Below are 24,324 nucleotides of genomic sequence, written 5' to 3' on the forward strand. Positions count from 1 at the left end.
GCGAGCGTGCGATGCGGTGAATACTATAAGCACTAAACCATGGTGCAGGATATGAGCTCAATATATCATCATCATCATCATAATATTAATTAAATACTTACCTGTGCTTCCACAGCACCATCATACATATATGCATCATACGACAGTTCATAATATCCATAATATTCTATGCATGGCAATCACATCATATTTCATTTCATTTCAATATACTTTTCATTTAAATTTGATTTCTGGGGAAATCGAGTATATAGGTATATATAAAAACAAATGCCCACTCACTGATATGTCGCCGGGTCGTAACCCCCTTGACGCCCCTGGATGTGCTCGTCCTCGTTAAAAGTTCCACCTAGAAGTGAAATAACTTAAAACAATCATTTAACGCACATTTAACGCACCTAAACCAAACTAGGTAATTAATTCTTCATACGATGCTCAAATTGGGTATATAAATATACCAAAGTGACCTACACAACCTCAGGATCATCCCCAAATTTTTAAAATAATTTTTGGAGTCCTCACGCGCCCCCACGCGCCTGACGTGGCACGGACCTACGCGCGGCCCACGCGCGGCCACGTGGCATGCACACTGACGGCTACAGTGAACGGCGTTAGGGAATATTCCGTCAAACCTAGTATATTCCGTTAAAAACTAACGGTTTCCGTTAAAGTTAACTAACGGCGTCGGAATATTCCGTCAAACTTAACGGAAGATTCCCTGTCTTCTCCGGCGAGTCACCGGTCGCCGGCGACTGTTCGCCGGTTTCTGGAAAAATTTCAAATCTACTATTCTCCTTCGTTTTTCAACCAATTTCTTCGCATTTTATACCAAAATGAAGCATTTAACATGTACTATCACGTTGGAAGGGTTTTAGGGCCTAAAAACAACTAGATCATACCTTCCAAAATTCCTCAATTTCGGCCAAACTCGAACCCGACGATCCCGACGTCCATTTTGTTCAAACGAGGCACTCCGAGCCTCCTTGGAACTTCCTAAGACTCGTGGTGATCTCAGTTTAGCCTAAAACACAACCAAAATTAAGTTCGTGAACAGTGTCATTACACGGGGTGTTTTAAAACTAGGGTTCTCGAAATAGAACTTACCTAAAACTGGTATTCCCGTGCTCGTGAGGTCCTAAGGAGTGTCGTGGTGATCTTAGATCGGACGTTGGTGTAGGATTGTGATTGTTCTTGGTGTTTGTCCGAGAGCTTGAGAGAGTTCGAGAGTAAGAGAGAGAGAGTGTTTCTGAGATGAAGAGATGAGGAAGAAAGAGGGAATGAGACATGGATCCAGAATTGAGGGAATGATTTAGGGGGTAGGGTCCCACCTAAAGTCCAACACAGATAATTTAACACATACTAATATAATTCTAACCCTAGTTTAGGATCTTAGTGTAAAACAAATACAAAATTTACGCACCTTAATCCCGTTTAAGGGCGTTTTAGTAATTTCACGTCCTCGGTATTTAGTAATTCTGGGACGGGCTGTGACATTACATATCTTCAAGACTCCAAAATATTGTCAAACTTTCACGAAGATTCATACTAGACTGCAATAATAAATAAAAAAAGATTACAAAAATATTAAATTTGGAATTTAGTAAAAAAATAGAATTTAAATTAATATGCACCAATTTCTCTTGTATGTATTCATAAATATAGAAATTTAAAAATTTTGAGTGAAAAGAAAAATCTGGAACCTCCAATTCTCAAGTTTAAATTCTATATAAATATGTGTCATTTACAAATTTTAATGAATGAGAGTTTAAAAATACAAAATATAAAAAAACTCACCATGAATGAGAGTTTAAAAATACAAAATATAAAAAAACTCACCATGAGCGCACCACCACCAGTGCACCATCATCATCACTATCATAGATGCCGCCACGACCGCATACCGTTGTGGGCCCCACAACTCATCGCTATCACTGACGCCGCTACCACCCATAGCCACCACCACTACTGACACATTTTCCTAACTACTATCTTCATTTATATATTAATGACTCTATACACATACTAATTTTGTATTGAAATTCCATTATTCTTTTAGATTAACCAAACAAGAAAATTCACAAATTCTAAAAAAATAAAAATTCAGTTATTTTAGAAAATAATCTTAAATTTCCTCATCGTATAAAATTTTGTTAAAAACTGAAATTCAGATATATTCGGGCTCCATCCAATATCCTGGCCACAAGTATATAACCTAACATAGTAATTATCCTAACTAATAAGTAATAACCATACTACCGTAGGTAGTATAGTATGTTACGATAATTAAAACCCATCGTAATAAGTAGTAATTAAGAGGTGCACGGTACCTGTGGAAGGTGTAACAATTGGATTAGGCAAACCAAACGTATTAGACCCCTTCAGATTACGCAGATAAGATAAGGACAATTAGCACATTAACATATCCATTAAGATTCAAAAAGAGACACTACACGTCAGCCCAAAAAATCCTAACCCTATCTCTCTCTCTATAAATACAAGCTAAAGAAACAGATCAAATGTCACACCTTTACGAGTACCTCCATCCCACGCTAATTCTATAACACATGTTCTTGAGTTTTCCCGAAAAAACTGATCCGAACCAAGTCAGAACTATGAAGTTCCTCTTGGAGTTGGGGTCGTGTTACCGCTCATCGTCGACGCGAACACAAAATCATGTGACGAGATCAACCCATGAGAGAAGCTCCAAATCTGGAAGTGGTCATCAATGGAGGCCAGCTCTGGTTGCAATCTCAGAGGATGGGGTTGTTTCTGGTCATGAGGGTAACGTTCAGTCTAAGAAGATGACATCAGCCAAAGGTCGACGGCCAAGGGCCAAAGTTCCAAGTTTCGGTTATACTACTAGTGATGATTTTCAGCAATACTCCAGGTAATTATATTATCACAGGATCAGTGTTTGATTTTTTTAGGTTGTATATGTGCGTGCGTGTGTGTGTATATATATATATATATTTAATTTATGGAATTTTAATTTGTTCATTTCTACCAATATTTTCAGGAGAAACGATGGGCCGACGACTGTACCTGCAGTGTTCTCAGCAACGCCGTTCATGTTTTGACGATATGTTATGTTTTTAAGTGCTTTTTGTTGATGTAACTATATATTATTGGAGTTTTATATGTACTGTTTCGATAAGATCGATGGATTTAATTTTCTTTAGAACCATCTGTATTTTCATCGCTTCCACATACTTAAAGATCTATATAGCAAAAGATTATATTATTGTCTTAACTTGACGAAACAGTAATTTTTTTAATTGATTGCTTTAAGATTTTACAGTTTTACTAGAAAAAGGGTCCAAATATGTCGGAATGCAGTTTTATATTTCATGGCAATAAGATTCAACAAAGATATAAGGCATCTAGCTAGGTTTGCTTTTCCCTTGCTTTGGTGTTTTGTAAATCCCTCTTTCTAGGGTTTCTGTGTATTTGTGGTTTGGTTGAGTTTGGTTTTTTCTTGTTTTGCGTAAATTCATCAATGCCTTGGTATCATAGACTGACCACTTTTGAAGTACTATACCGGTGGTTCATTTTTGAATCCGTGATAAGTATTGAACCGATAATATATTTTTTGATATTTATTGAACGAATAACATCATTAAAATTATGTCATGATTGCAAGAGAGAGTTTCTTACTTTTGAAACATTCTCCAAATTTTTTATAGTGCATTAAATTCAGCTCAAATTTCAAGTATCCACAGCATAATGCATCATGGAGTCACTATATGGTGCGTTATGGCTCAATGTCTCATCTCAGCTTAACAAACCCTACATATTTGTGGATGAAAAGATAGCACCACTAAATCAATTGCCGCATAAGTTGGTTGACTACTACATACCAACCCATGTGAAAAATGAGGCCACTGAATGCCACATGACTTGTTTTATTTTCTTTTCTCTTGTCGTTTTTCTATGAGTTCAGATATACGCGATACTTATTTATGCTATTTGCTCTAAATGACACAAAAATGTTGTCAAAGAACACGAACGGTGTGCCATTGAGGTCTAAAACAAATGGTTCTGATCCATTGATAAGGGAAGAGCAGTGCAGGTTGGATGTGAGATGAATCAATTACCCTTCCAAATTTACCCCGAATCAGATGAACGTGTTCTGTTTTTGTGTCCATGGTGTGGTGTTTGGTTTGCTAGTGCTCTTAACTAGCGGAATGACCACTATTTACCAAGTTTTGACACGCGGTTCCTAGCTCTCAAGGTTGTGGCTGGCCCCCTGTAAGGAAAACCAGATTAGGGTCTATACTATTGCTTCGTTTGTTTGCTGGGAAATTTGGAAATCGTAATGCCATTGTAGTTTCGACGACCAGCAGCCTTCAGCGGAACACGGCTTCTCGAGCTACTAAAGCAGCTTTTGAGTTTTTGGCTTCATCCCTTGTGGAAGCCTCTAGTGCTAGTCCTAATGGTTTATCTTCTTCAAGTGAGGATGACACGTCTTTTTGGTGTTCACGTCCAGTTAATATCATCAAAGTAAATTTTGATGGGGCATGGTCTAAGGAGGACGGTTCCATGGGAAAGGGACGGATTCCTTCCACAAAATCCTACAAATCAACAAATCCGGACCTTTGAAATTCAGATTTATTGATTGGTAGAATTTTGTGAAATGAATCGGAAGAATGTCCCCTTCCCGTTCCATGGGCCTGGGGACTTGTGGCTCGTGACTCAAATGGTTCTCTGGTGGCTGGTAGTGCAAAGAAGGGTACTGCTATTTCCCCTTTGGAATCCGAAGCCCGTGCTGCCCATCTTGCAGTGGAGAGAGAGGCTTTGGGCTTCAAAGGAGCTGATTTGCAGTCTCAAGGGAGACATTAACAATTAGAGAGAGAGGCTTTGGGCTTCAAAGTTCAGTTTTGGGTCCATGAGACTTATTGGTAGAGTCAATTTGCACGAGTCTGTGGACCTTGTGAGTACCCAATAAAGACTGATCAAATATTCACTCATTGGTCACCACAAGCAACAAAATGGTAAAAGATTCAAGCAACTAATGATTTTTATTTTACATTTTACCAGGGACCAATAAAGCTCTATGAAAATTTTATAAGACGGCAATAAGGCTAGTAATGCTTTATAACATATAATGTTGGGCAGTAAAATATCAACACTTGCAAAAAATAAGTGTAGCAGAGATGAGGATTGAGGAAACTAGTAGACCAAAAAAAAAAAAAAAACATGTGCCAATAGTTAGATTTTCAAAAATTGGAATTGTGCTCTTCGTCGCATTTAAAATCATCCTAGTTAACAATGGGTTTGTCATGATATGTTTTCGTTTGACATGACCGTGTGAGATAACTAATCTAGTGCGTTGTATGGTTAGTGCAAATCATCCTAGTTAACAGTGGGTTTGTCATGATGGGCTTAAATTGCTTAAACACTTGGCAACTTCCAAATATTTTGGAAACGAGTCCTTTAAATTTGGCCTAAGCTGCTTTTGGTCCAAGGAGTCCCAACACAATACGGCTCCAACGTCTGAGAACCACAAACACAATCACCTAGGGAGTTGGGAGTTCCCTCCACATTTGCAATCTGCCTCAAATTATTTTGCTCAACTTCAGTTGAGCGCCAAAACCACGTTTACCAAAATAACCTTGCCCTATTTCTATGATTCCCTACCCCCATATGGACCCCACCATTCACCCACAATGACAATTACACCCTTCACATGTATTATTACCTAGGCTAATCCCAGTTTATGCATCATTGTCGTTCTTAATCAATCCCTATGCTTAATCATGTGATTTACTTTTGGACCATCTTTCATTCTTCAACGTGTAGGAGGGTGGTTCCGGACAAATCTACGCGATATGACTCAAATACTAATACATTGACCTGTTAGAAACTAACTTTTTGTATGCATAAGTATTATTAATTAGTTGAGTTACAAGCTTATTTTCATAAGAAAATATCGTAATGTTAATCTTGTTATAAAATAATGATCTTTCTCAAGTTACTTTTATAATGTTTTTCTATCGTGTGCTTGAGTATCGAATGTGCAAGAATTGATGAGTTTGATTTCCTTTTTCCTTGTTTCTTATGTGTTTTATTAGCATACTAAATCAAGTCAATTTATAACTTGCATAAAATGACTTTGCACATCTCAATATATTTGTATTTATACATTTTTTAATTTTTTTAATTTTTAAATTGATAGCTTTTCATTGAACCAATTACAAGAACTTTCAACTTGAGAAGATGTCAGAGTTCCTCAAATTAGTATAACACTTACCAAAAGAAAGATATAGCAAGCTAGGCAATGAGCGATTTCATTTGCTTAACGAAGCACATGAATAGAAAATTATAATAAATATATTTAGAATTAGAATGCAAAGATTTACCAAGAAGTTAACATTGTATTTGTAATGATGTCTCGAATATTTTTTTCTATTTAAACGGTAAGATTTTTGTTCGTTTTGAAGTGCTTTCAAAATAATTAAAAAAAAATGCTTTTGGTTTCAAAAGCATTTCAAGTGCTTTATTAAGATTCACTTGTGTTTTAATTAAAGATTGATTTCAAAAATATTTTTATAAAAAACGCTTGTAGTTATTTAAATGTATTTCCAAACAAGCCATATATCAAGACAAGAAAACAGAGAGTTAATTTTCAAACCAGTCATTTAATACTATGGTCTGAAAATGAGAGTTCTTAGGTTCTAATTTTGTGGATGACTAGAATGTCTATTGTCTAACTTAGCCGAATTCTACCTCTTTTTAAAGTAAAATATCGATGTACTAAAAAAAAACAATTTCAAAGTGAACGAGTCACAATTCAAGTGGACCTCTTGTGCTATTGAAACTACTAACTAGAGTCCGTTTCCACGTGGACCAAACTCCCCAAGGCTATTATGGTAACTTCAACACCTCTCGCAATGAAAGTACGAGCCCAAAGGTAAAAATAAATAAATACTACCACGAAGGTTTCGTCTTTCAGACCAACCAAGAACAACAGCAAACGAGAGAGAGGAACGAACAGAGAGAGACACAGAGACTCGGAGATACGGAGAGAGAGAGAGAGAGATTGGCCTTCGAGCTTTCGATTTCTCGCAGTTTATTGATCTGTCTTCGTCAAGTCTTTTGCTTTCGCGCGCTCCTTCGGTTCGTCAAGCTAGATTTTCTCGCCGATCTATTCACTCAGCTCGTCAATTTTCTCGGTATTCTCCCCCTTTCGATTTCGATTGTTTTGTAAGCATTCTGGGTTAGAGTTTTGAATTACAGAGGTTTTGGAATTCTGGGTCTTTCTTCATATTTTGTTTGTTTATGCATGCGTTGTATTCGACATTGAAACCCTACATTGGGTTTGTATTGATCTGTTTGTTGAATTTTTGGAAATAGGGTTTTCGATTGGAGCGCGGATTGAGGAGAGGAAGACCCAGTTGAAGCGAATTGCAGTATGAGCATCCATAGCCCCGGGGAAGGAGACATATAGGGTTTTCGGATTGGGTGCGGAGGGTTGGGATTTCCATGGGCGATGGAGGCGTCGCATGCATGCCTTTGCAGCATAATATCATGGACACCTTTCCAATTCAGGAGAAGACTACGCTTTGCGGAGGCAAGAACGGTAACAATGGCTTCAATTCCAAGACGGTTAAGAAGAAGAAGATAGTGAAGGTAATGAAGCCCAAGAAGAAAGTTGTTAAGAACCCCGGGTCTTCGACGAACGTGGAGTCCGAAAAAAGTGAACTGGGATTGGATAAAGGTGCTAACAGTGCTACTAAGGAAGCTGAGAATGGTGAAAATGCTGAGGAGAAGAAGGAGGAAGTGGAAGAGGGTGAATTGGGGACTTTGAAGTGGCCCAAAGTTGAAGAGGAGAATGGTGAATTCGTGCCAGAGAAGTCTAGAAGAAGTGAAATTGAGAAGGGAGAGATTGTTGGTGAGAAGTGGAGGAGAGGTGAGGTGGAGAAAGCAGAGTCCTTTTCAGGGAAATGGCGAAGAGGGGACGTAGAGAAAGGAGAGATTGTTCCAGAGAGGAGCAGAAAAGTCGAAGCTGAATTTGGGTCGTGGAGACCTCCCAAGGATGAAATTGAGAAAGGTGAGTTCATTCCAGATAGATGGCAGAAGGGGGAAGTGGCCAGAGATGACTACACTCCCAGTAAATTCCGCAGGTATGATATGGGTAAGGAGAAGAGCTGGAAATTTGATCGTGAGCGTACACCACCTCCCGGGAAGTATTCAAATGACGATCCTTTTAGAAGGAAAGACTTTAGTAGAAGTGGAAGCCAGCAGAGCAAGAGTAATGCCAGGTGGGAGAGTGGCCCTGACCGGAAGACGAGGATCAGTTCCAAAATCGTTGACGAGGACGGTGCGTACAGAAATGAGTACAGCAATGCTAAGTGCCACCCTGGAGAATACCCTTCTGTTAATCGGTTAAAAAGGTTTGGTACTGATACAAGTATCGGTGAGCGGAAGAACTATGGAGACTATGGTGATTATCCAGGTACAAAATTTCGTAGGGTTTCTGATGACACCAATCGCTCTGCCCACTCTGAGCATTATTCACGCAGTTCTGTGGAGAGGTCTTATCGGAATTCTTCGTCGTCAAGAGTTGCATCAGACAAGTACTCCTCCAGGCCTTATGAATCTACTCTGTCTTCCAGAGTAGTTTATGACAGGCATGGGAGAAGTCCAGGACCTCCAGGTCATTCTGAGCGATCCCCACGTGATCGGGCCCGTTATTTTGATCATCGGGACAGAAGCCCAATGCGCCGTGAAAGATCTCCATATGTCCATGAAAGGTCTCCATATGGTCATGAGAAATCACCATATGGTCGTGAGAAATCACCACATGGTCGTGAGAAATCTTCACATGGCCGTGAAAAATCTCCACATGGCCGTGAGAGATCACCATTCGGGCGCGAGAGATCTCCGTACAGCCATGAGAGATCTCCATACGTCCGCGAGAGATCTCCATACGTCCGCGAGAGATCACCATTTGGGCGTGAGAGATCGCCATATGGGCGTGAGAGATCTCCATATGGTCAGGAGAGATCTCCATATGATAGGAGCCGTCAATATGGTCACAGGAACCGGAGTCTGTCTCCACAAGATCGACCTCGATACCATGACCGCAGGAATCACACTCCAAATTATTTGGAGCGGTCCCCACATGATCGGATTAGACCTAATAATCATCGAGACACAAGTCGAAAAGGGGGAGCAAGTGAAAGGCGCAACTCCCATTACAGTAATAGGGGGCAAGAAGATAAGCTGATGCAGAAGGATCCCTGTGGAAAAGACTCACATTCAACTGTTAAAGAATCTCTAGATAGAAGCACTGTCCCTGATATTAATGTATCTGTGGAGACAAATACCACCATTGAGTCTCACAAAGAAGAACCATCTCAAATTCCAAGTGTAAATTGCACTGAAAATTCTCATATCAGTGTAGCCCCTCCTGAAGAGCTGCTTTCGATGGAAGAAGATATGGATATATGTGATACACCACCACATGTCCCAGTTATTGCTGATTCATCCACCGGGAAATGGTTTTACCTCGATTATTATGGTGTAGAACGTGGACCTTCAAAATTGTGTGAGCTTAAATCACTTGTTGAAGAAGGGGCTCTCATGTCTGACCACATGGTCAAGCACTCAGATAGTGATAGGTGGGTAACTGTTGAAAATGCAGTTTCACCACTGGTGACCGTACATTTCCCATCCATTGTATCAGACTCTATAACTCGACTAGTAAGCCCTCCAGAAGCTCCCGGTAATCTATTGGCAGATACTGGAGATACTGGGCAATATGATGCCCAGAGTGGGAAGGAGGCAGCGATCACTTTGCTGCCACCAGGATTTGGCCCAGATGTTGGTGGAGCTGCTTCTGAGCCTTTAGAAGATCTCCGTATTGAAGAAAGGGTTGGAGCTCTGATGGAGGGTTTGACAGTTATTCCTGGCAGGGAGCTTGAAGCTATTGGAGGTATGTTTTATCTGATTTATTATTATTATTATTATTATTTTTTTGAAATTTGATTTTTGCTGTTGTGAAGTAACAAATTTTACCTTCATTATTTATTTATTTATATTTTTGTGTGGAGATATCTTATTTTTTGTCCTCTTTTATATTTGTCATTTTGCAGAAGTTTTGCAGATGTCGTTTGAATATGCACAACGAGATGGATGGGAAAACACCGCAGGTAGTGGTTTACATTGGTTTTTCAGTTTTTTTAGGAGTTAAATAGGACGTCAAGTTGATTTTCAGACAACATAGAATGTGAAATTTAGAAAGGACGTGAAATTGATGTTAAAAATTGTATTTTTATTTACGAGAAGTATTTTACTTACGCATCTATTGGCATGCACAGGTTTCAGTCAAGGCCACAATGCGGAACAGTATGATCAGAAAACCGAGGAACCTGGATACTCTGACATTAAAATAAAGGAAGCTGCAGAAATTAGGCTGACTGCACCTTCTGACAAGGATGCTGGGTTTGCTTGTGGTGATTCTGATGACTGGTTTTCTGATCGGTGGTCATGCAAGGGTGGTGATTGGAAGAGGAATGATGAAGCATCACAAGAGAGGTCTTCTAGAAAGAAATTTGTTGTAAACGATGGTTTCCCATTATGCCAGATGCCAAAGTCTGGTTATGAAGACCCTCGATGGCATAAAAAAGATGAATTGTATTATCCTTCGCAAAGCAGAAGACTTGATCTACCTACTTGGGCTTTTTCATGTCCAGATGAGATAAGTGATTTTAGTGGCATGAGCAGAACAACTCAAATTAAGCCTACTGTCATAAAAGGAATAATAGGAACTATGCTTCCAGTAGTCAGGATAAATGCTTGTGTGGTTAAAGACCATGGTTCATTTGTTTCTGAGCCTCGCATAAAAGCCCGTGGTATGGAGAGGTATACGTCAAGGTCTTCTCGGTCATATACTTCAGGTAGTGATGGGAAGAGATCATCGGGAGAAGGTGATACCCAGTTGAAACCAGTTTGTGAACGGCAGTCACAGGGGTCTTCGAAATGCATTACATCTATTAACACCAAAAAAGACCGTATTTGCACAGTCGATGAGCTGCAATTGCACTTGGGTGACTGGTACTACCTTGATGGTGCTGGGCACGAACGAGGACCTTCATCATTTTCTGAGCTACAGGTCTTGGTTGATCAAGGAGTGATCTTAAAACATACCAGTATTTTCCGGAAATTTGATAAAGTCTGGGTTCCAGTGACATCTGCTGCAGAGACTTCGGAAGCTACTAATTTGAATCAGCAGGAGAAGAACACAAGATCTCGTGATACTTCAGGACTTGCTTCATCACAATCTAAAAGTGCTTTATTTGAAGAGTTGACCACAAGGTCGAGTTGGTTGCACAACCTGCACCCTCAATTCATTGGTTATACATGCGGAAAGCTTCATGAACTGGTGATGAAATCATACAAAAGCCGGGAGTTTGCTGCGGCCATAAATGATGTTCTAGATCCATGGATTAATGCAAAGCAGCCAAAGAAAGAGGTGGAGAAGCATATGTACTGGAAAACAGGTATGATCTATTCAATTTAATGTCCATTTGCCCTCTATCTTCTCTTTTCCTTGACCTCAATCTTTTTTGTATGTACATTTTGGTTTGATTTCCTTTCAACTTGAACTTTGGTGTTCGTCATGAAGTTTCGTTTTATCCATGCATTAATCTATTTGGGGTTTGCTTCAGATGTTGATGCCCGTATTGCCAAGAGAGCCCGGTTGCTGGTTGATGAAAGTGAAGATGACTATGACTTGGGAGATGATTTGCTAACAGTTGAAAAGGATGAATCCACATTTGAGGATCTATGTGGTGATGCTTCTTTGTACACAGAAGAGAGTAGGAGTTATGGCTCAGAGACGGGAAGCTGGGGTTTATTAGATGGGCAAGTGCTGGCGCGAATCTTTCATTTTCTGAGATTAGACATGAATTCCCTTACCTTTGCTTCTATGACCTGTAAGCACTGGAGAGCTGCTGTCAGGTTTTATAAGGATATTTCAAGACAGGTTGATTTTTCATCCTTGGGTCCCAACTGCACTGATTCCGCGATTGTGAACATTATGGTAGGTTTTGCTATTTTTTTGCATCACAGAGCAGTAGGCATCTATGTACATCCTCATAAATCTAATGTAATTCTTTGGTTGCAGAGTGGTTACGGCAAAGAAAAGATTAACTCTATGGTTCTGAATGGTTGCACCAACATCACCCCCCACACTCTTGAAGAGATCCTTAGTTCACTTCCTTGTTTATCTACCATAGATATCAGAGGTTGCAACCAGTTTGGCGAGTTGGTAATTAAGTTTCAGAATCTGAACTGGATTAAGAGCCGAAATTCATCTGGTACGAAGATATTTGAGGAATCCCATTCGAAAATTAGGAGTCTGAAACAGATCAGTGAGAAATCTTCATCTGTTTCTAGAAGTAAGGTTCTAGGCAATGATATGGATGATTTTAGTGAACTGAAAGTGTACTTCGATAGCGTGGATAAGAGAGAGACTGCAAATCTCTCATTCCGGGGAAGTTTATACAAACGTTCAAAACTATTTGATGCTAGACGGTCCTCATCCATTCTATCTAGGGATGCTCGCATGAGGCGGTTGTCCATTAAGAAATCTGAACACGGTTACAAGAAGATGGAAGAATTTGTTGCTTCAAGTCTGAAGGATATCATGAAGGAGAATACCTATGATTTCTTTGTGCCCAAGGTACTGGTAGTCATTTGCTTTGATTGTTTTCATGTTTGACATGCTTTTTTATCGTACTTTATCTTTGTCTTGTTTTTAGATTTGGTTCCCTTTTTTATCCTTTTATGTTTACGTTCAGTTTCATATAAATATGTTCTGAAAGTTTGTTACCTCCTTTTCTTTACCAGGTTGCTGAAATTCAGGATAGAATGAGAAATGGTCATTACATACGCCGGGGATTGAGTTCTGTCAAGGAGGATATCAGTCGAATGTGCAGGGATGCAATAAAGTGAGTTCTATTTCACTTTTTGGTTCTTGTATGGGTTCATGATGTATTTTTCAGAACCTTTTTTTACTTAACGATGTGATAAAAGTTTCTTTCTCTCTCTCTCTCTCTTTCTCATGTTATTTTTCTGTGCTGCAGAGCAAAGAATCGGGGGGATGCTGGAGACATGAATCACATTATAACATTGTTTATTCAACTTGCCACTCGTTTAGAAGCTGCTTCTAAGTCTTCTCATGAAAGAGATGAGTTGATTAAGTCATGGGAAGATGATACATTTGCAGGGTTCTCTTCATCCTCCAAGTGTAGAAAGAAGCTCAATAAAGTAGCTACTGAAAGGAAGTACTCGAATAGGAGTAATGGCGCTGTGAATGGTAGTATGGATTATGGAGAGTATGCATCTGATCGAGAAATCAGGAGGCGTTTATCCAGATTGAATAAAAAATCTATGGATTCAGAAAGTGAAACCTCTGATGATATGGACAAGTCTTCTGAATATAGCAAGAGCAATACTGATAGTACTTCTTCGGATACAGAAAGTGACACTGAATTGAAGTCACAAAGTCAAACGGGGCAGTCAAGAGCAGATGGAAGCTTTACACCTGATGAGGGTTTTGATTCTATGACCGATGATCGGGAGTGGGGTGCTCGCATGACAAAATCAAGCTTGGTTCCTCCTGTTACGAGGAAATATGAAGTTATTGAGGAATATGTTATTGTATCCAATGAGGAGGATGTGAAACGGAAAATGCAGGTATCTTTACCAGATGACTATGTTGAGAAACTTAATTCTCAGAAGAGTGGAACTGAGGAGTCTGATATGGAGCTTCCTGAAGTAAAGGATTACAAGCCAAGGAAAATGCTTGGAGAAGAGGTTTTAGAGCAAGAAGTTTATGGAATTGATCCATATAGCCACAATCTTTTACTTGACTCCATGCCAGAGGAGTTGGACTGGGATCTTGCGGAGAAGCATATGTTTGTTGAAGATGTGCTCCTTCGCACATTGAATAAGCAAGTCAGGCGGTACACTGGGAGTGGAAATACTCCTATGATCTATCCCTTGCATCCTGTTGTTGAAGAAATCCTAAAAGGTGCTGAAGAGGATGGTGATGTCCGAACTGTTAGGATGTGTCAGGGTATTTTGAAGGCCATAGAGAGCCGACGTGATGATAAGTATGTTGCTTATAGGAAGGTAAACTTTTTGCCCCATTCCCTATTGATGCGTTACTTCCTGGATTTATGTCAAGCAATTAGGTGATGACTATTTAATCTTGTGTAATCGTTAATTTGTTATGATGACCAGGGGCTTGGTGTTGTTTGCAACAAAGAAGAAGGCTTTGGAGAAGAAGATTTTGTTGTTGAGTTTTTGGGGGAGGTATGACTCCATTTTGTTTGTGGAGTTGTTTTCTCAGTCATTTAATCATCCCATACTTTTATATGATGCTGCCTTGTCTTATACTTTCGTCCAATTTTTATTTAAACCCCATGGAAAAGTAGTGCATAACTTGTTCATGCAATCATATGATAAAATTTTGTTAAACTGATTTTTGATCTTGTGATTGGCTAATTTCTACACTTAATATAATATAGGTATATCCTGTTTGGAAATGGTTCGAGAAGCAAGATGGGATTCGATCTTTGCAGAAAAATAATAAAGATCCAGCTCCAGAGTTTTACAACATTTATCTCGAAAGGCCCAAGGTGCTTTTCAGTTGCACAAGTTCATACGTAGTTATGTACATGCTTTATGGATTAGCATCTGATCGTTCATTATTGTTTGTCAGGGTGACGCTGATGGGTATGATTTAGTCGTTGTTGATGCCATGCATAAGGCAAACTACGCAAGTAGAATTTGTCACTCATGCCGACCTAATTGTGAAGCAAAGTAAGTTCTATTGTTTTAGTTTTGTTAGTCAGGACTTTCAATTGAGTCACCTTGCTATTTATAAATTCACACTCACATATTTTACATTTAAGCTATTATATCTCTGTAAACATTGTGCTTCATATAGTTGTATTTTTTTTAGTAGTTTGTTTCTAATGGTGCACCACTGTTACCTTTGTTGCTAATTGTGTACTATTGTTACCTTTGTGTCTTGGTTTGTACTATGATTTGAGGAGCATTTAATGTTTGGCTACCAGAAGTCAGAACATGCCTTTTCAGATCTTTATTGCTGGAATTTTAATGGTTGTATTCGCACTTGATAAACAATAATTCTTTTTTGCTTAGCACTGGAGTTCAATATATGAGTATTATCAGTATATGGCTTGATTCTGTGTGTTATGAAGGCTTATATGTTGATAACAATAAGGCTTTGTCTTATATCGGACAGAAGTACCTGTAGTAATCTAGTGTTGCTTTGTAATTGCAAGATTTGCTTGAACTTTTCCTGCTAGTTCTATAACATCTAGTGTTTGTTGAATGTAGAGTTACTGCTGTAGATGGTCGTTACCAAATTGGAATCTACACTGTACGAAAGATTCAATATGGTGAGGAGGTGACATTCGATTACAACTCCGTTACAGAGGTGTGACTCTTTTTCCTCTTGGTCTCATGTACACTAAATTGCAATTTACATGACTACACAAGTACACATGTAACGATTGTGCTCATCTATTTTTATGACAGAGTAAGGAAGAATACGAAGCGTCAGTTTGTTTGTGTGGCAGCCAAGTTTGCCGGGGAAGCTACTTGAATTTAACAGGCGAAGGTGCTTTTCAAAAGGTAAGAGAAAAGTAATGGCTGCACTTAATTCTTAGAGGCTCAGATTCCTCATGAGGGAACTAAAATATTTTCTTTCAACCTCACAATCTTGGTGCCCAAAGATAGGAATTTCTGTGCGTATTCTTCTCCTTTATCTTTTAAAGTCATTTTAGTTTTATTAACTGGATTATTGTCCATTCATCAGGTGCTAAAAGAGTGGCATGGAACTCTTGATCGTCATCAGTTAATGCTGGAGGCTTGCGAGTTAAATTCAGTATCTGAGGAGGACTATCTTGAGTTGGGAAGGGCTGGTTTAGGCAGTTGCTTGCTGGGTGGGTTGCCAGATTGGGTGATTGCATATTCAGCTCGCTTGGTATGTTGTTTTTCTGCTGCCTTTGTTTTTCCTTTTTAGTAATTATTGAAATCAACTGTCATTTATTTTCATTCCCTTTCATTTTGGTTGAAGGTGAGGTTTATAAATTTTGAAAGAACAAAGCTTCCTGAGGAGATTTTAAAGCACAATTTGGAAGAAAAGAGGAAGTACTTCTCAGATATTTGCCTTGAGGTTGAGAAAAGTGATGCTGAGGTTCAGGTGATTTTTTTTTTTTACTTATCTGTGTGTGTCTGTTTAAGATCACGTCATTTGTGGTTGCTCCTGGCTTACCATTTCTTTTTGCATGATAGGCCGAGGGTGTGTACAACCAAAGGCTTCAGAATTTGGCTGTAACTCTTGACAAGGTGATTACCCTTTTCCTATGTGTAAAGAGACCTATCATCCTTTTATTTCCTTTTGTCTTTGTTAAATATTTGATAAACATATTTAGTAAGATATCTTTAGTACTTAGAGGTTGTGGTCTAGCACATTATTATGACTTAATGAATCTTACTGTGGTATAGGCATATCGTGGGTGGGCCTTGTTATACTAATTTCGCAATAGAATGTTGCATGATGTGAAGATTTTGAAATTAATGGTTTTGCTTAGCTTGCAATTTCTATCACTTTTGTTGCCAAACGTCTGCTCAGATTTGACTGTTGTCTATATTTATGCATGTTAATTGATTCTCAAATTTATCTACACTGTTTTGTACGGAGAAACTACACCTAATGAGGCTTAATTTTTAAGTCCTTATTCTCTGCTATCAACAAGTGGTCGTTTTGTTGTATTCTATTCCACCGTATGAAGATCTGATCAATAATATCTACAGGTGAGGTATGCTATGAGATGCGCTTTTAGCAACCCCAAGGATGCTCCCCCTCCGCTAGAAAGGTTAAGTCCTTTAGAAGCTGTTTCCTTTCTATGGAAGGGAGAAGGATCACTTGTACAGGAGCTTCTTCAGAGCATGGCTCCTCATGTGGAGGAACACTTGCGAAATGATCTACAGATGAAGATCCTTGCTCGTGATCCATCAGGTTCAGATGACATATGGAAAGAACTTAAAAGATCTTTATTATGGTGAGTAACATACGCATGAGTTAATTTTCTTATGCTAGGTTTTGACTCGGTAAACGATTACAACTTTATGGGAATTTTTTGTTTCTTTTTGAAGGTTGAGAGATGAAGTCCGGAATCTTCCTTGTACATACAAGTCTAGAAACGATGCTGCTGCTGACTTGATCCATATTTATGCTTACACACGTTGTTTTGTTAGAATACGGGTACGTCTTTTAATGAGAACCTCTAAAAAGTTTTCTAATTGATGTGCAATTCTGCTATCTGAATCTGAAGCGAGCTTCATTCTACTCTCAGGAATACAAAACTGTAACTTCGCCACCAGTATACATTAGTCCACTTGACCTAGGCCCCAAGTACACCGAGAAACTGGGATCAGGTTTTCAGGAGTATTGCAAGACGTACGGGGAAAACTATTGTTTAGGGCAGCTTATTTTTTGGTATAACCAGACTAGTGCAGAGCCGGATTGTAGCCTGGCAAGAGCGAGTAGGGGTTGCTTGTCATTACCGAACTTAAGTTCTTTCTACGCCAAGGTTCAGAAACCTTCACTGCAGCGTGTTTATGGCCCAAGGACAGTGAAGTTTATGCTAGCAAGGATGGTGAGTTTCGGTCTATCGTATATCTATGCCTTTAAGTTCGTTTGATTCGAGATGTGGCCTTGCTCATATATTCCATTGCTTTTCAGGAGAAGCAGCCTCAGAGACCTTGGCCTAAGGATCGAATATGGTCGTTTGATAACTCTCCAAAAGTTATCGGCAGTCCAATGCTGGACGCTGTTGTGCATAAATCTCATTTGGACAGGGAGATGGTGCATTGGTTAAAGCACAGACCCGCGATATTTCAGGCAATGTGGGATCGGTGAAGTTTTGCAAGCGTCAGGAACTGACAGCCGGATTACTCGCCCTAACTCTTTTTTTTCCCACTTGTTTCGGAATGATTTTTTGATTTAAAGTTTACTGCTGCCCCGTTCAATGTGGGGAGTTTGTAATCATTCCCGAACAGCGAGCTTTTCCAATTCTTGTGTACAGCTCTTCATCTTTGTAATTTGTAATTCATTACGTAGCAGTAGAACACCTGTTTTTTTCACCTCCACTTCTAATTTTGGAGAGAAATATGAAAAGTAGAGAAGTAGTCCAATGCATTAGCTCTTGTCTTTGCCTTTTGTTTTCGTTATCTCCAAAATTACTTGGAGCATTTTTAGTTTTCCGATCTGAAAGAGCTTTTTCCGGTGACCCTCCGCGAAACTCCGTTGAGGCAAGACTTGAATAATGCAGTTTCTAGACTTGAATGATGTTCATAGGATTATGATTTTCACCCAAAAGCCCCTATCTTGCTCTGATTTCGCTCAGGTCACCCTCACCAATGTTAGCCCCGCCACCGTTGAAGCCTTCAACCTCAACTCCGCCGCCTCGGACTACTCCCAACTCCTGAGGTTGCCCAGACACGAACCCATTTCGGACTACCAGGGATTACTTCCCAACCCCAACGTTTTACCACTGCCCGCCTGATCTCAACTTGCTGCCCACCACCCATTTCTCTCCAACACCGCCTGCTCCGCCGCGTCATCTCCAGCACGACGACTACGAATCCACTTTGTTCTCTTGCATTTTTTAGACTTTGCCAATGAGTCAATTTGTTCTCTCTACGTGATAAGAACACGGACCTAATCACGTGACACCTCTACGGAAGATTTTCTCATCAAATAATCATGTCCTATAAATATCCACAAAAAATTGGAGAGACCACAGAAGTGCAAGGCCCATCGCATCTGGGTCCAGATGAATAGAAAAGTAGGCCCAAGACCCAAAATATGTAACCCAAGAGACGTAAAGATCCATATACATACCTGCAAAGTTACTTCTTCCTATCCTAAAGTGGAATAATCCCCAACCGACCCAAAAAGAAAGGAAATAGTCCCCTGCCGACCTAAAAAGAAAAGGAATAGTCCCCCAATTTGAGAAAATTTAGAAATCCTTTAACCTTGGAGAATATGAATATCTCTGTCAATATACTTAGGAGTATTTTTACTACCTTTCTAAAGAAAATGATTGAAATAAGACTTAAGCCATATTTATAAAAAATGGTTTTCGCACTCAAATATCTCATTCCACTTCTACCTTTTATTCAGCTTTTGAATTTGAATAAATTCAAGAAAGATTAATGAAAATATAAAGGATAAACACGCAATTTTCCTCCTCTTACACAATTCCATTTAATTTTGTTTATTATTTGTGATTGATTTATTTTATTTGATGATCAGAAATAAAGAGAGAATTGTGAGAGACTTAAAATGGTGCATGAAAATTATTTTATTTGATGACTAGAAATAAAGAGAGAATTGTGAGAGACTAAAAATAGTGCATGAAAAATTAACTCCCTAATATATATAACAAGAAATGAAGAAACGAGTGTAGACTGAAAAAACGACAGTGTGAAAACCACTAACCCTAACCTTGGTGATATATTGGAGGACCAACCGATCATTGGCATACAGCGGGGCATATTAATCCAAATTCTCAATGGTGACAAAACATCCTGAGTTGTTAAAACCTAAAAGTCAAAAAAGGGTCCTGAACTTACTCAGAGATTGACCTTGGGGAATGTGTGGGGGTGGTGAAAGATGCTGAGGCACGCTGCTCTATGTGCTGGTTTATATGAGCTGGTTTATGCCCTACTTTGCTTGCTTCCCATCAAAGGAATCCACGACACGACCCAAGAGAAAAGAAGAGAAAGAAGTCCCTAAAGCAAATTAAAGCTCGCACTGTGTAGACAAAAGAAGCTTTTTTTACCCACTTATCCCACCTCCTTGTAATCCTTTCTTCCACACATACTTTTCTCTGCAGTGTGGACTGTGTAGTCTATCCCCTTTCATACATATTCCCCTTCCTCCCACCCTCCTCATCATCTAAGAGAGATCTAGAGAGAGAGAGAGAGAGAGAGATAATGGTTAAGATTGGAGGGTTCTTCGTCTGCCTCTTGATCGTGGCAATGGACATCGTAGCCGGGATTCTTGGCATCGAAGCAGAACTCGAACAAAACAAGGTACATACCTATTGCCTCGCTTATTTTTACACAAGCGATACTACAAGATCTCAGTTACATGAGTAAATGTTTTTAATCAGTTGAGCTACAAAAGCGTCTTGCCATAATACTGTTGCTTGCAATAGGTGAAACACTTGAGACTCTGGATCTTCGAGTGTAGAGAACCAAGCCATGCAGCATTCAAGCTAGGGTTAGCTGCAGCCGGACTTCTAGTTCTTGCACATGTTATTGCAAACTTGCTTGGTGGATGCAACTGCATTTGTTCTCAGGATGAACTCCAAAAGGCCCCTCCTAATAAGCAAATCTCTGTCGCTTGCCTCGTCCTCACTTGGTACATGTCGATAATCGATGATTAGGTTAATTGTTTAGCGGTTGTGTTTGATAACCATTGTCGTGTTTGATAACCATGGTCGTTTTCAGTTTTCAGTTTTCTTTTCATGTTCTTATTTTGTTCGTTGTTGATGATCAGGATCATTCTGGCCGTTGGATTGTCGATGCTGGTGATAGGAACTTGGTCAAACCATAAGTCAAGATCTTCATGTGGTTTCACACACCATCATTTTCTGTCGATTGGAGGCATCGTGTGTTTTGTTCATGGGCTGTTTTGTGTAGCTTATTACATATCTGTCACTGCCTCTACTGGTTAATAATTTAATTAGTTTCGTTAATTAAGCCGTGATGAAGGATTAATGTAGCCCTGTTCCTTTCATATCTCCTAACTTTACCTCCTCTATCCATGCGAGACAATAGTCGTGCTTATCTTTCTTTTACCCCTTTGATTAATTTAATACAATGTGCTAATCTTTCTTTTCCGCTGATTAGTTTTGGACAAGGAATGGAGATTATTATAATAATAATATTGCGATAATGTTGGATGTTTCTTTATTTTGTTTTGTCTTTCTTTATCTTTTGGGATGTGATATCTACACATCATTTTTTACTTCTCCCACATCTTTTTTGTTTTCGGCCGTCGGATCGAATGAAATGAAAAAGATCAACATACAGAAATTAACAAAGGGTGTGTGAGAAGTAAAAAGAGATATGTAGATAGCACATCCTTATCTTTTCAAGGGTGTAGAATATAAGTTAGATTTTTGGGATGTCATAAGCGCATGCATGTGATTGCGTATGCCCTAACGTATGTGTTATGTCCTAACCTTGAGATATAAATATGGAATTTGCGGATCTCTTTAATTACATTATTAATAATCTCTATATATAAAGCCATCATTCTAAAACAGTAAAGCTTTTAGTAATCCGTTAAACTTAAAATTATGAAGTCGGCTGAAATAAATATTAATAATCTCTATATATAAAGCGAGCATTTTAAAACGGTAAAGCTTTCAATATACTAAAAACGTGTAGAATGTAAAAAAAATGTGATTTATGAGATAGTAAAATGACAATATTTTGAATTAAAAGAAAATTAATTAAAAATTCTGAAAAAATAAAATAATTCTACGTAAAAAGTAAATGCTTATTATATTAGCACCCCACAAATTGTTAAATAAACTCCACATACTTAATACATCTCACATTTACTTTTTCAATTAAAAATTATCTTAATACACCCCACTTCCTTCCCCATAATACCCTCATACCCCACATTCTTAATATGCACCTTACATTTTCTATACACGCCTCACATTTTTTATACACCCCACATTTCTCAAATCTTATAACAGTCATTTTTAATTTTGCCGAATGATTTCAAACCATCTAAACTTTAGTTTGCCAAATGATTTCAAATTGAATGATTTGAAAAAATGTTTAGGTTCATTTGAATGTTTTTCAATAACAATAATATTAATAATGATTTCAAAGCTTTCGAAACACAAATTTCGTGTTCCATTCGTCAAAAATAATTTTTCTTAATCAACATGTTTGTAGTTTCATTGCTTAGAGTTTTATTCAACAATGGAGGATGTGAGGGGTTTTGATAGTTGAAGGAGATAAATAATATTAAATTGTCATTGCATAGTAAAGTAAATAAGTCATTAATATTAAATTTTATTGTGGGATGCATTCAACGTTTTGTGGGGTGCTAATATAAAAAGCCAAAGTAAATTGCCACACACATTAGGGCGTTGCAAGAGATCCATTAAACTTAAATTTCGGTGTAACATGAATAGGTAATTAAGCTGATATAACACAAAAAATTTACCTTGAAAGTGCCCAAATCATCGCTAAGTCGAGTCATTAGAGATGACCAATATATAATTTGAGAGCCATGCTAAAAGGAGTTTAGTGAACTTTTTGTTGTGGCGTGACATCCTTGCAACAACTAAGCATGCAGAATTGCTCCAAGTCCAGGACCATCCACAGAAGTCCATGCATTCTTTAGGTACTCTTCTCGGGTTGGTGTGCATCCACTGTAAAACCACCATGCTTCTATCAAATATGATGTACAAAGATGGTAAGCGCAAGCATATACAAATGATATTGGAGAAGGGGGAGTCAAACTCCAGGGCTGTCAGTGCAAAAGTAAATTGTTTTAACTAACTGAGTTACAAATCTGTTATTTGTTACATCCTTCTTAATATAGAGGATGACGGTTGAACCATTGCTTTATTACATGATAAATGCCTTAGTAAAGCACTTAGACTTCGTTTGATACAGATGATTGAATTAGAATGGATAAACCACTATTTTAAAGTATGTTGAGGGCATAACAGAAAAAATTGTGACCAACTTGAAGGTAGGAATGGATTACTCAAGAACAAAGTGTATCCTTAAGTGCTTGGAGTGTTCCTCTCATGTGTTTCTTCCTAGAAGTGATTCTAGGATGATTGCCAATAAAAAACTGCTTATGGTTTAGGATAGGACAATTGCTTAGCAAATTCACGTTAATCTTTGGGAGGAGACGGGGTAACGGGAATAGAGTCCCGATGCCAACGCTGGTGGCGGAAGTGAAGAGGTCCGGCGGCTGTGATCGTTAAACCGTTGAGATAATTTTGTGCTTGCCGTTCTGATTCGCCTGCTTTTCTCGAAGCAGTTCCAAAAAAACAGACTATCGTGATAGAAAAGAAAATAATTAGGGTTCCAGTCGTTCATTCATCTTTCACCATATGCAAAGTGCATCATCAAAGAGGCATGCAACTCTATTTGTTTATTCACTTTCTGGATGTATGCAGAAAAAAAACTAAAATTTGTTTCTGCAGGAGTGGTCAGAATGCAGAACCAGAGCTAAGGCAGAGTGGATGTAGAAGAACAGGCAAAAAGGAACACACAGGAGGCTAGCTCGCCTCTGCGTATGGGAGGAGCTCGCCTCGGAACATAGTGCTCGAGCTCATAGTGTTGCAGATCCATCTAGATGGAGCAGCACAGGTGAGAGAACACTAAAGAGACTAGAACAGCATTTTTTGTGTCAATAGAGTTTGAATCTACGTTAGCAAAACCTGCACCAAAATATTGCCTAGGTCCAAATTCAAACATCTTCAAATAGATCAGCGGGGCAAACACTGCCACTTACAAAGTGCATCACTTTGGATGCAGGCAACAGTGGACAGAGTCAAAAGTTTCATATCAATGCAGATGCAGAAGGGATTTGTAGCCACCTTCCATCATTTGACACACTATCAAAGTAAAAGACCCCTACAGTATGATAGTTCTATCAAGTAAATCATTAACTCTAATCTCCCTTGAGAAAGTATAGCAAGTGAAAAATTCGGATGGGCGGGTCTCTGGTATCCATAAAGAAGCTTACTGATTGGTTAATGTTATTCTTCAGACAACAAGGAAACTCTTCAGGATGGACTCTAATACCAGCAAGAATGTGTATTAATTAGGAGCAGGATTTTGAAATGCATCAAAATTGTATAAACTCTTGGACACAGCTCCCTAGCAAGCTAATTTTACAGGGGCAAGTTTATATCATTTGGTACCATAGCATCCATACGCAGGGTACAAGGTACAAATCCATGGTGAAGTAACCTTAGGGAGGGTTGATATCTGCAGACAAAACAAAAGGATCGCCCAAGTCACCCAACTTGGAAGGATGGGCCTCCAGGACAACAATTGTGGAACATGATTGAATGTTATGGGACGGCTTATGATTCTATATCTAAGATTGGGACTAGAGTGCACATGTGAAATATTCGACAGCATTCCCTTTTTTACAGGGATAAATCTTCCCCTGAGTTCATATCAACTTGATAAATTGCCTACCTGATTCTTCAG

At 38.9% G+C, this 24,324-nt stretch overlaps 3 protein-coding genes across 3 annotated transcripts; all 3 read left to right on the plus strand.

The window, feature by feature from the left end:
* The first annotated feature begins 2,502 nt into the window (after positions 1 to 2,502).
* LOC126633697 (uncharacterized) lies at positions 2,503 to 3,247 on the plus strand. Its single transcript, XM_050304270.1, has 2 exons — positions 2,503 to 2,884; positions 3,014 to 3,247. Exons 1-2 carry the CDS (start codon positions 2,562 to 2,564, stop codon positions 3,072 to 3,074), a joined length of 384 nt encoding a protein of 127 aa, XP_050160227.1. The 5' UTR covers positions 2,503 to 2,561; the 3' UTR covers positions 3,075 to 3,247.
* Positions 3,248 to 6,953: 3,706 nt separating this feature from the next.
* Positions 6,954 to 18,247, plus strand: LOC126582076 (histone-lysine N-methyltransferase ATXR3-like). Its single transcript, XM_050246065.1, has 20 exons — positions 6,954 to 7,169; positions 7,351 to 9,934; positions 10,095 to 10,151; positions 10,320 to 11,501; positions 11,670 to 12,043; positions 12,128 to 12,685; positions 12,853 to 12,953; positions 13,089 to 14,139; positions 14,251 to 14,322; positions 14,538 to 14,648; positions 14,732 to 14,832; positions 15,376 to 15,475; positions 15,577 to 15,672; positions 15,857 to 16,024; positions 16,118 to 16,243; positions 16,336 to 16,389; positions 16,858 to 17,105; positions 17,200 to 17,308; positions 17,400 to 17,702; positions 17,789 to 18,247. Exons 2-20 carry the CDS (start codon positions 7,480 to 7,482, stop codon positions 17,963 to 17,965), a joined length of 7,443 nt encoding a protein of 2,480 aa, XP_050102022.1. The 5' UTR covers positions 6,954 to 7,169; positions 7,351 to 7,479; the 3' UTR covers positions 17,966 to 18,247.
* A 1,528-nt stretch (positions 18,248 to 19,775) lies between these two features.
* LOC126634114 (protein VASCULATURE COMPLEXITY AND CONNECTIVITY-like) lies at positions 19,776 to 21,013 on the plus strand. Its single transcript, XM_050304602.1, has 3 exons — positions 19,776 to 20,145; positions 20,271 to 20,476; positions 20,615 to 21,013. The coding sequence occupies exons 1-3, from the start codon at positions 20,047 to 20,049 to the stop codon at positions 20,790 to 20,792; spliced, it is 483 nt and encodes a 160-aa protein (XP_050160559.1). The 5' UTR covers positions 19,776 to 20,046; the 3' UTR covers positions 20,793 to 21,013.
* Positions 21,014 to 24,324: the final 3,311 nt, after the last annotated feature.

Source organism: Malus sylvestris, chromosome 9, assembly GCF_916048215.2.
Source record: "Malus sylvestris chromosome 9, drMalSylv7.2, whole genome shotgun sequence".
Taxonomy (NCBI): domain Eukaryota; kingdom Viridiplantae; phylum Streptophyta; class Magnoliopsida; order Rosales; family Rosaceae; genus Malus; species Malus sylvestris.

What these genes read in the sequence shown, in the direction of transcription:
- LOC126634114 (XM_050304602.1), top strand. Translation starts at nt 20,047, where the DNA reads ATGGTTAAGATTGGAGGGTTCTTCGTCTGCCTCTTGATCGTGGCAATG. An exon ending in CAGAACTCGAACAAAACAAG is followed by an intron (nt 20,146 to 20,270) that starts GTACATACCTAT and finishes TGCTTGCAATAG; the next exon opens with GTGAAACACTTGAGACTCTG. An exon ending in GCTTGCCTCGTCCTCACTTG is followed by an intron (nt 20,477 to 20,614) that starts GTACATGTCGAT and finishes GTTGATGATCAG; the next exon opens with GATCATTCTGGCCGTTGGAT.
- LOC126582076 (XM_050246065.1), top strand. Translation starts at nt 7,480, where the DNA reads ATGGGCGATGGAGGCGTCGCATGCATGCCTTTGCAGCATAATATCATG. An exon ending in AGTATGTTGCTTATAGGAAG is followed by an intron (nt 14,140 to 14,250) that starts GTAAACTTTTTG and finishes TATGATGACCAG; the next exon opens with GGGCTTGGTGTTGTTTGCAA. An exon ending in GCGAAGGTGCTTTTCAAAAG is followed by an intron (nt 15,673 to 15,856) that starts GTAAGAGAAAAG and finishes TCCATTCATCAG; the next exon opens with GTGCTAAAAGAGTGGCATGG.
- LOC126633697 (XM_050304270.1), top strand. Translation starts at nt 2,562, where the DNA reads ATGTTCTTGAGTTTTCCCGAAAAAACTGATCCGAACCAAGTCAGAACT. An exon ending in GATTTTCAGCAATACTCCAG is followed by an intron (nt 2,885 to 3,013) that starts GTAATTATATTA and finishes CAATATTTTCAG; the next exon opens with GAGAAACGATGGGCCGACGA.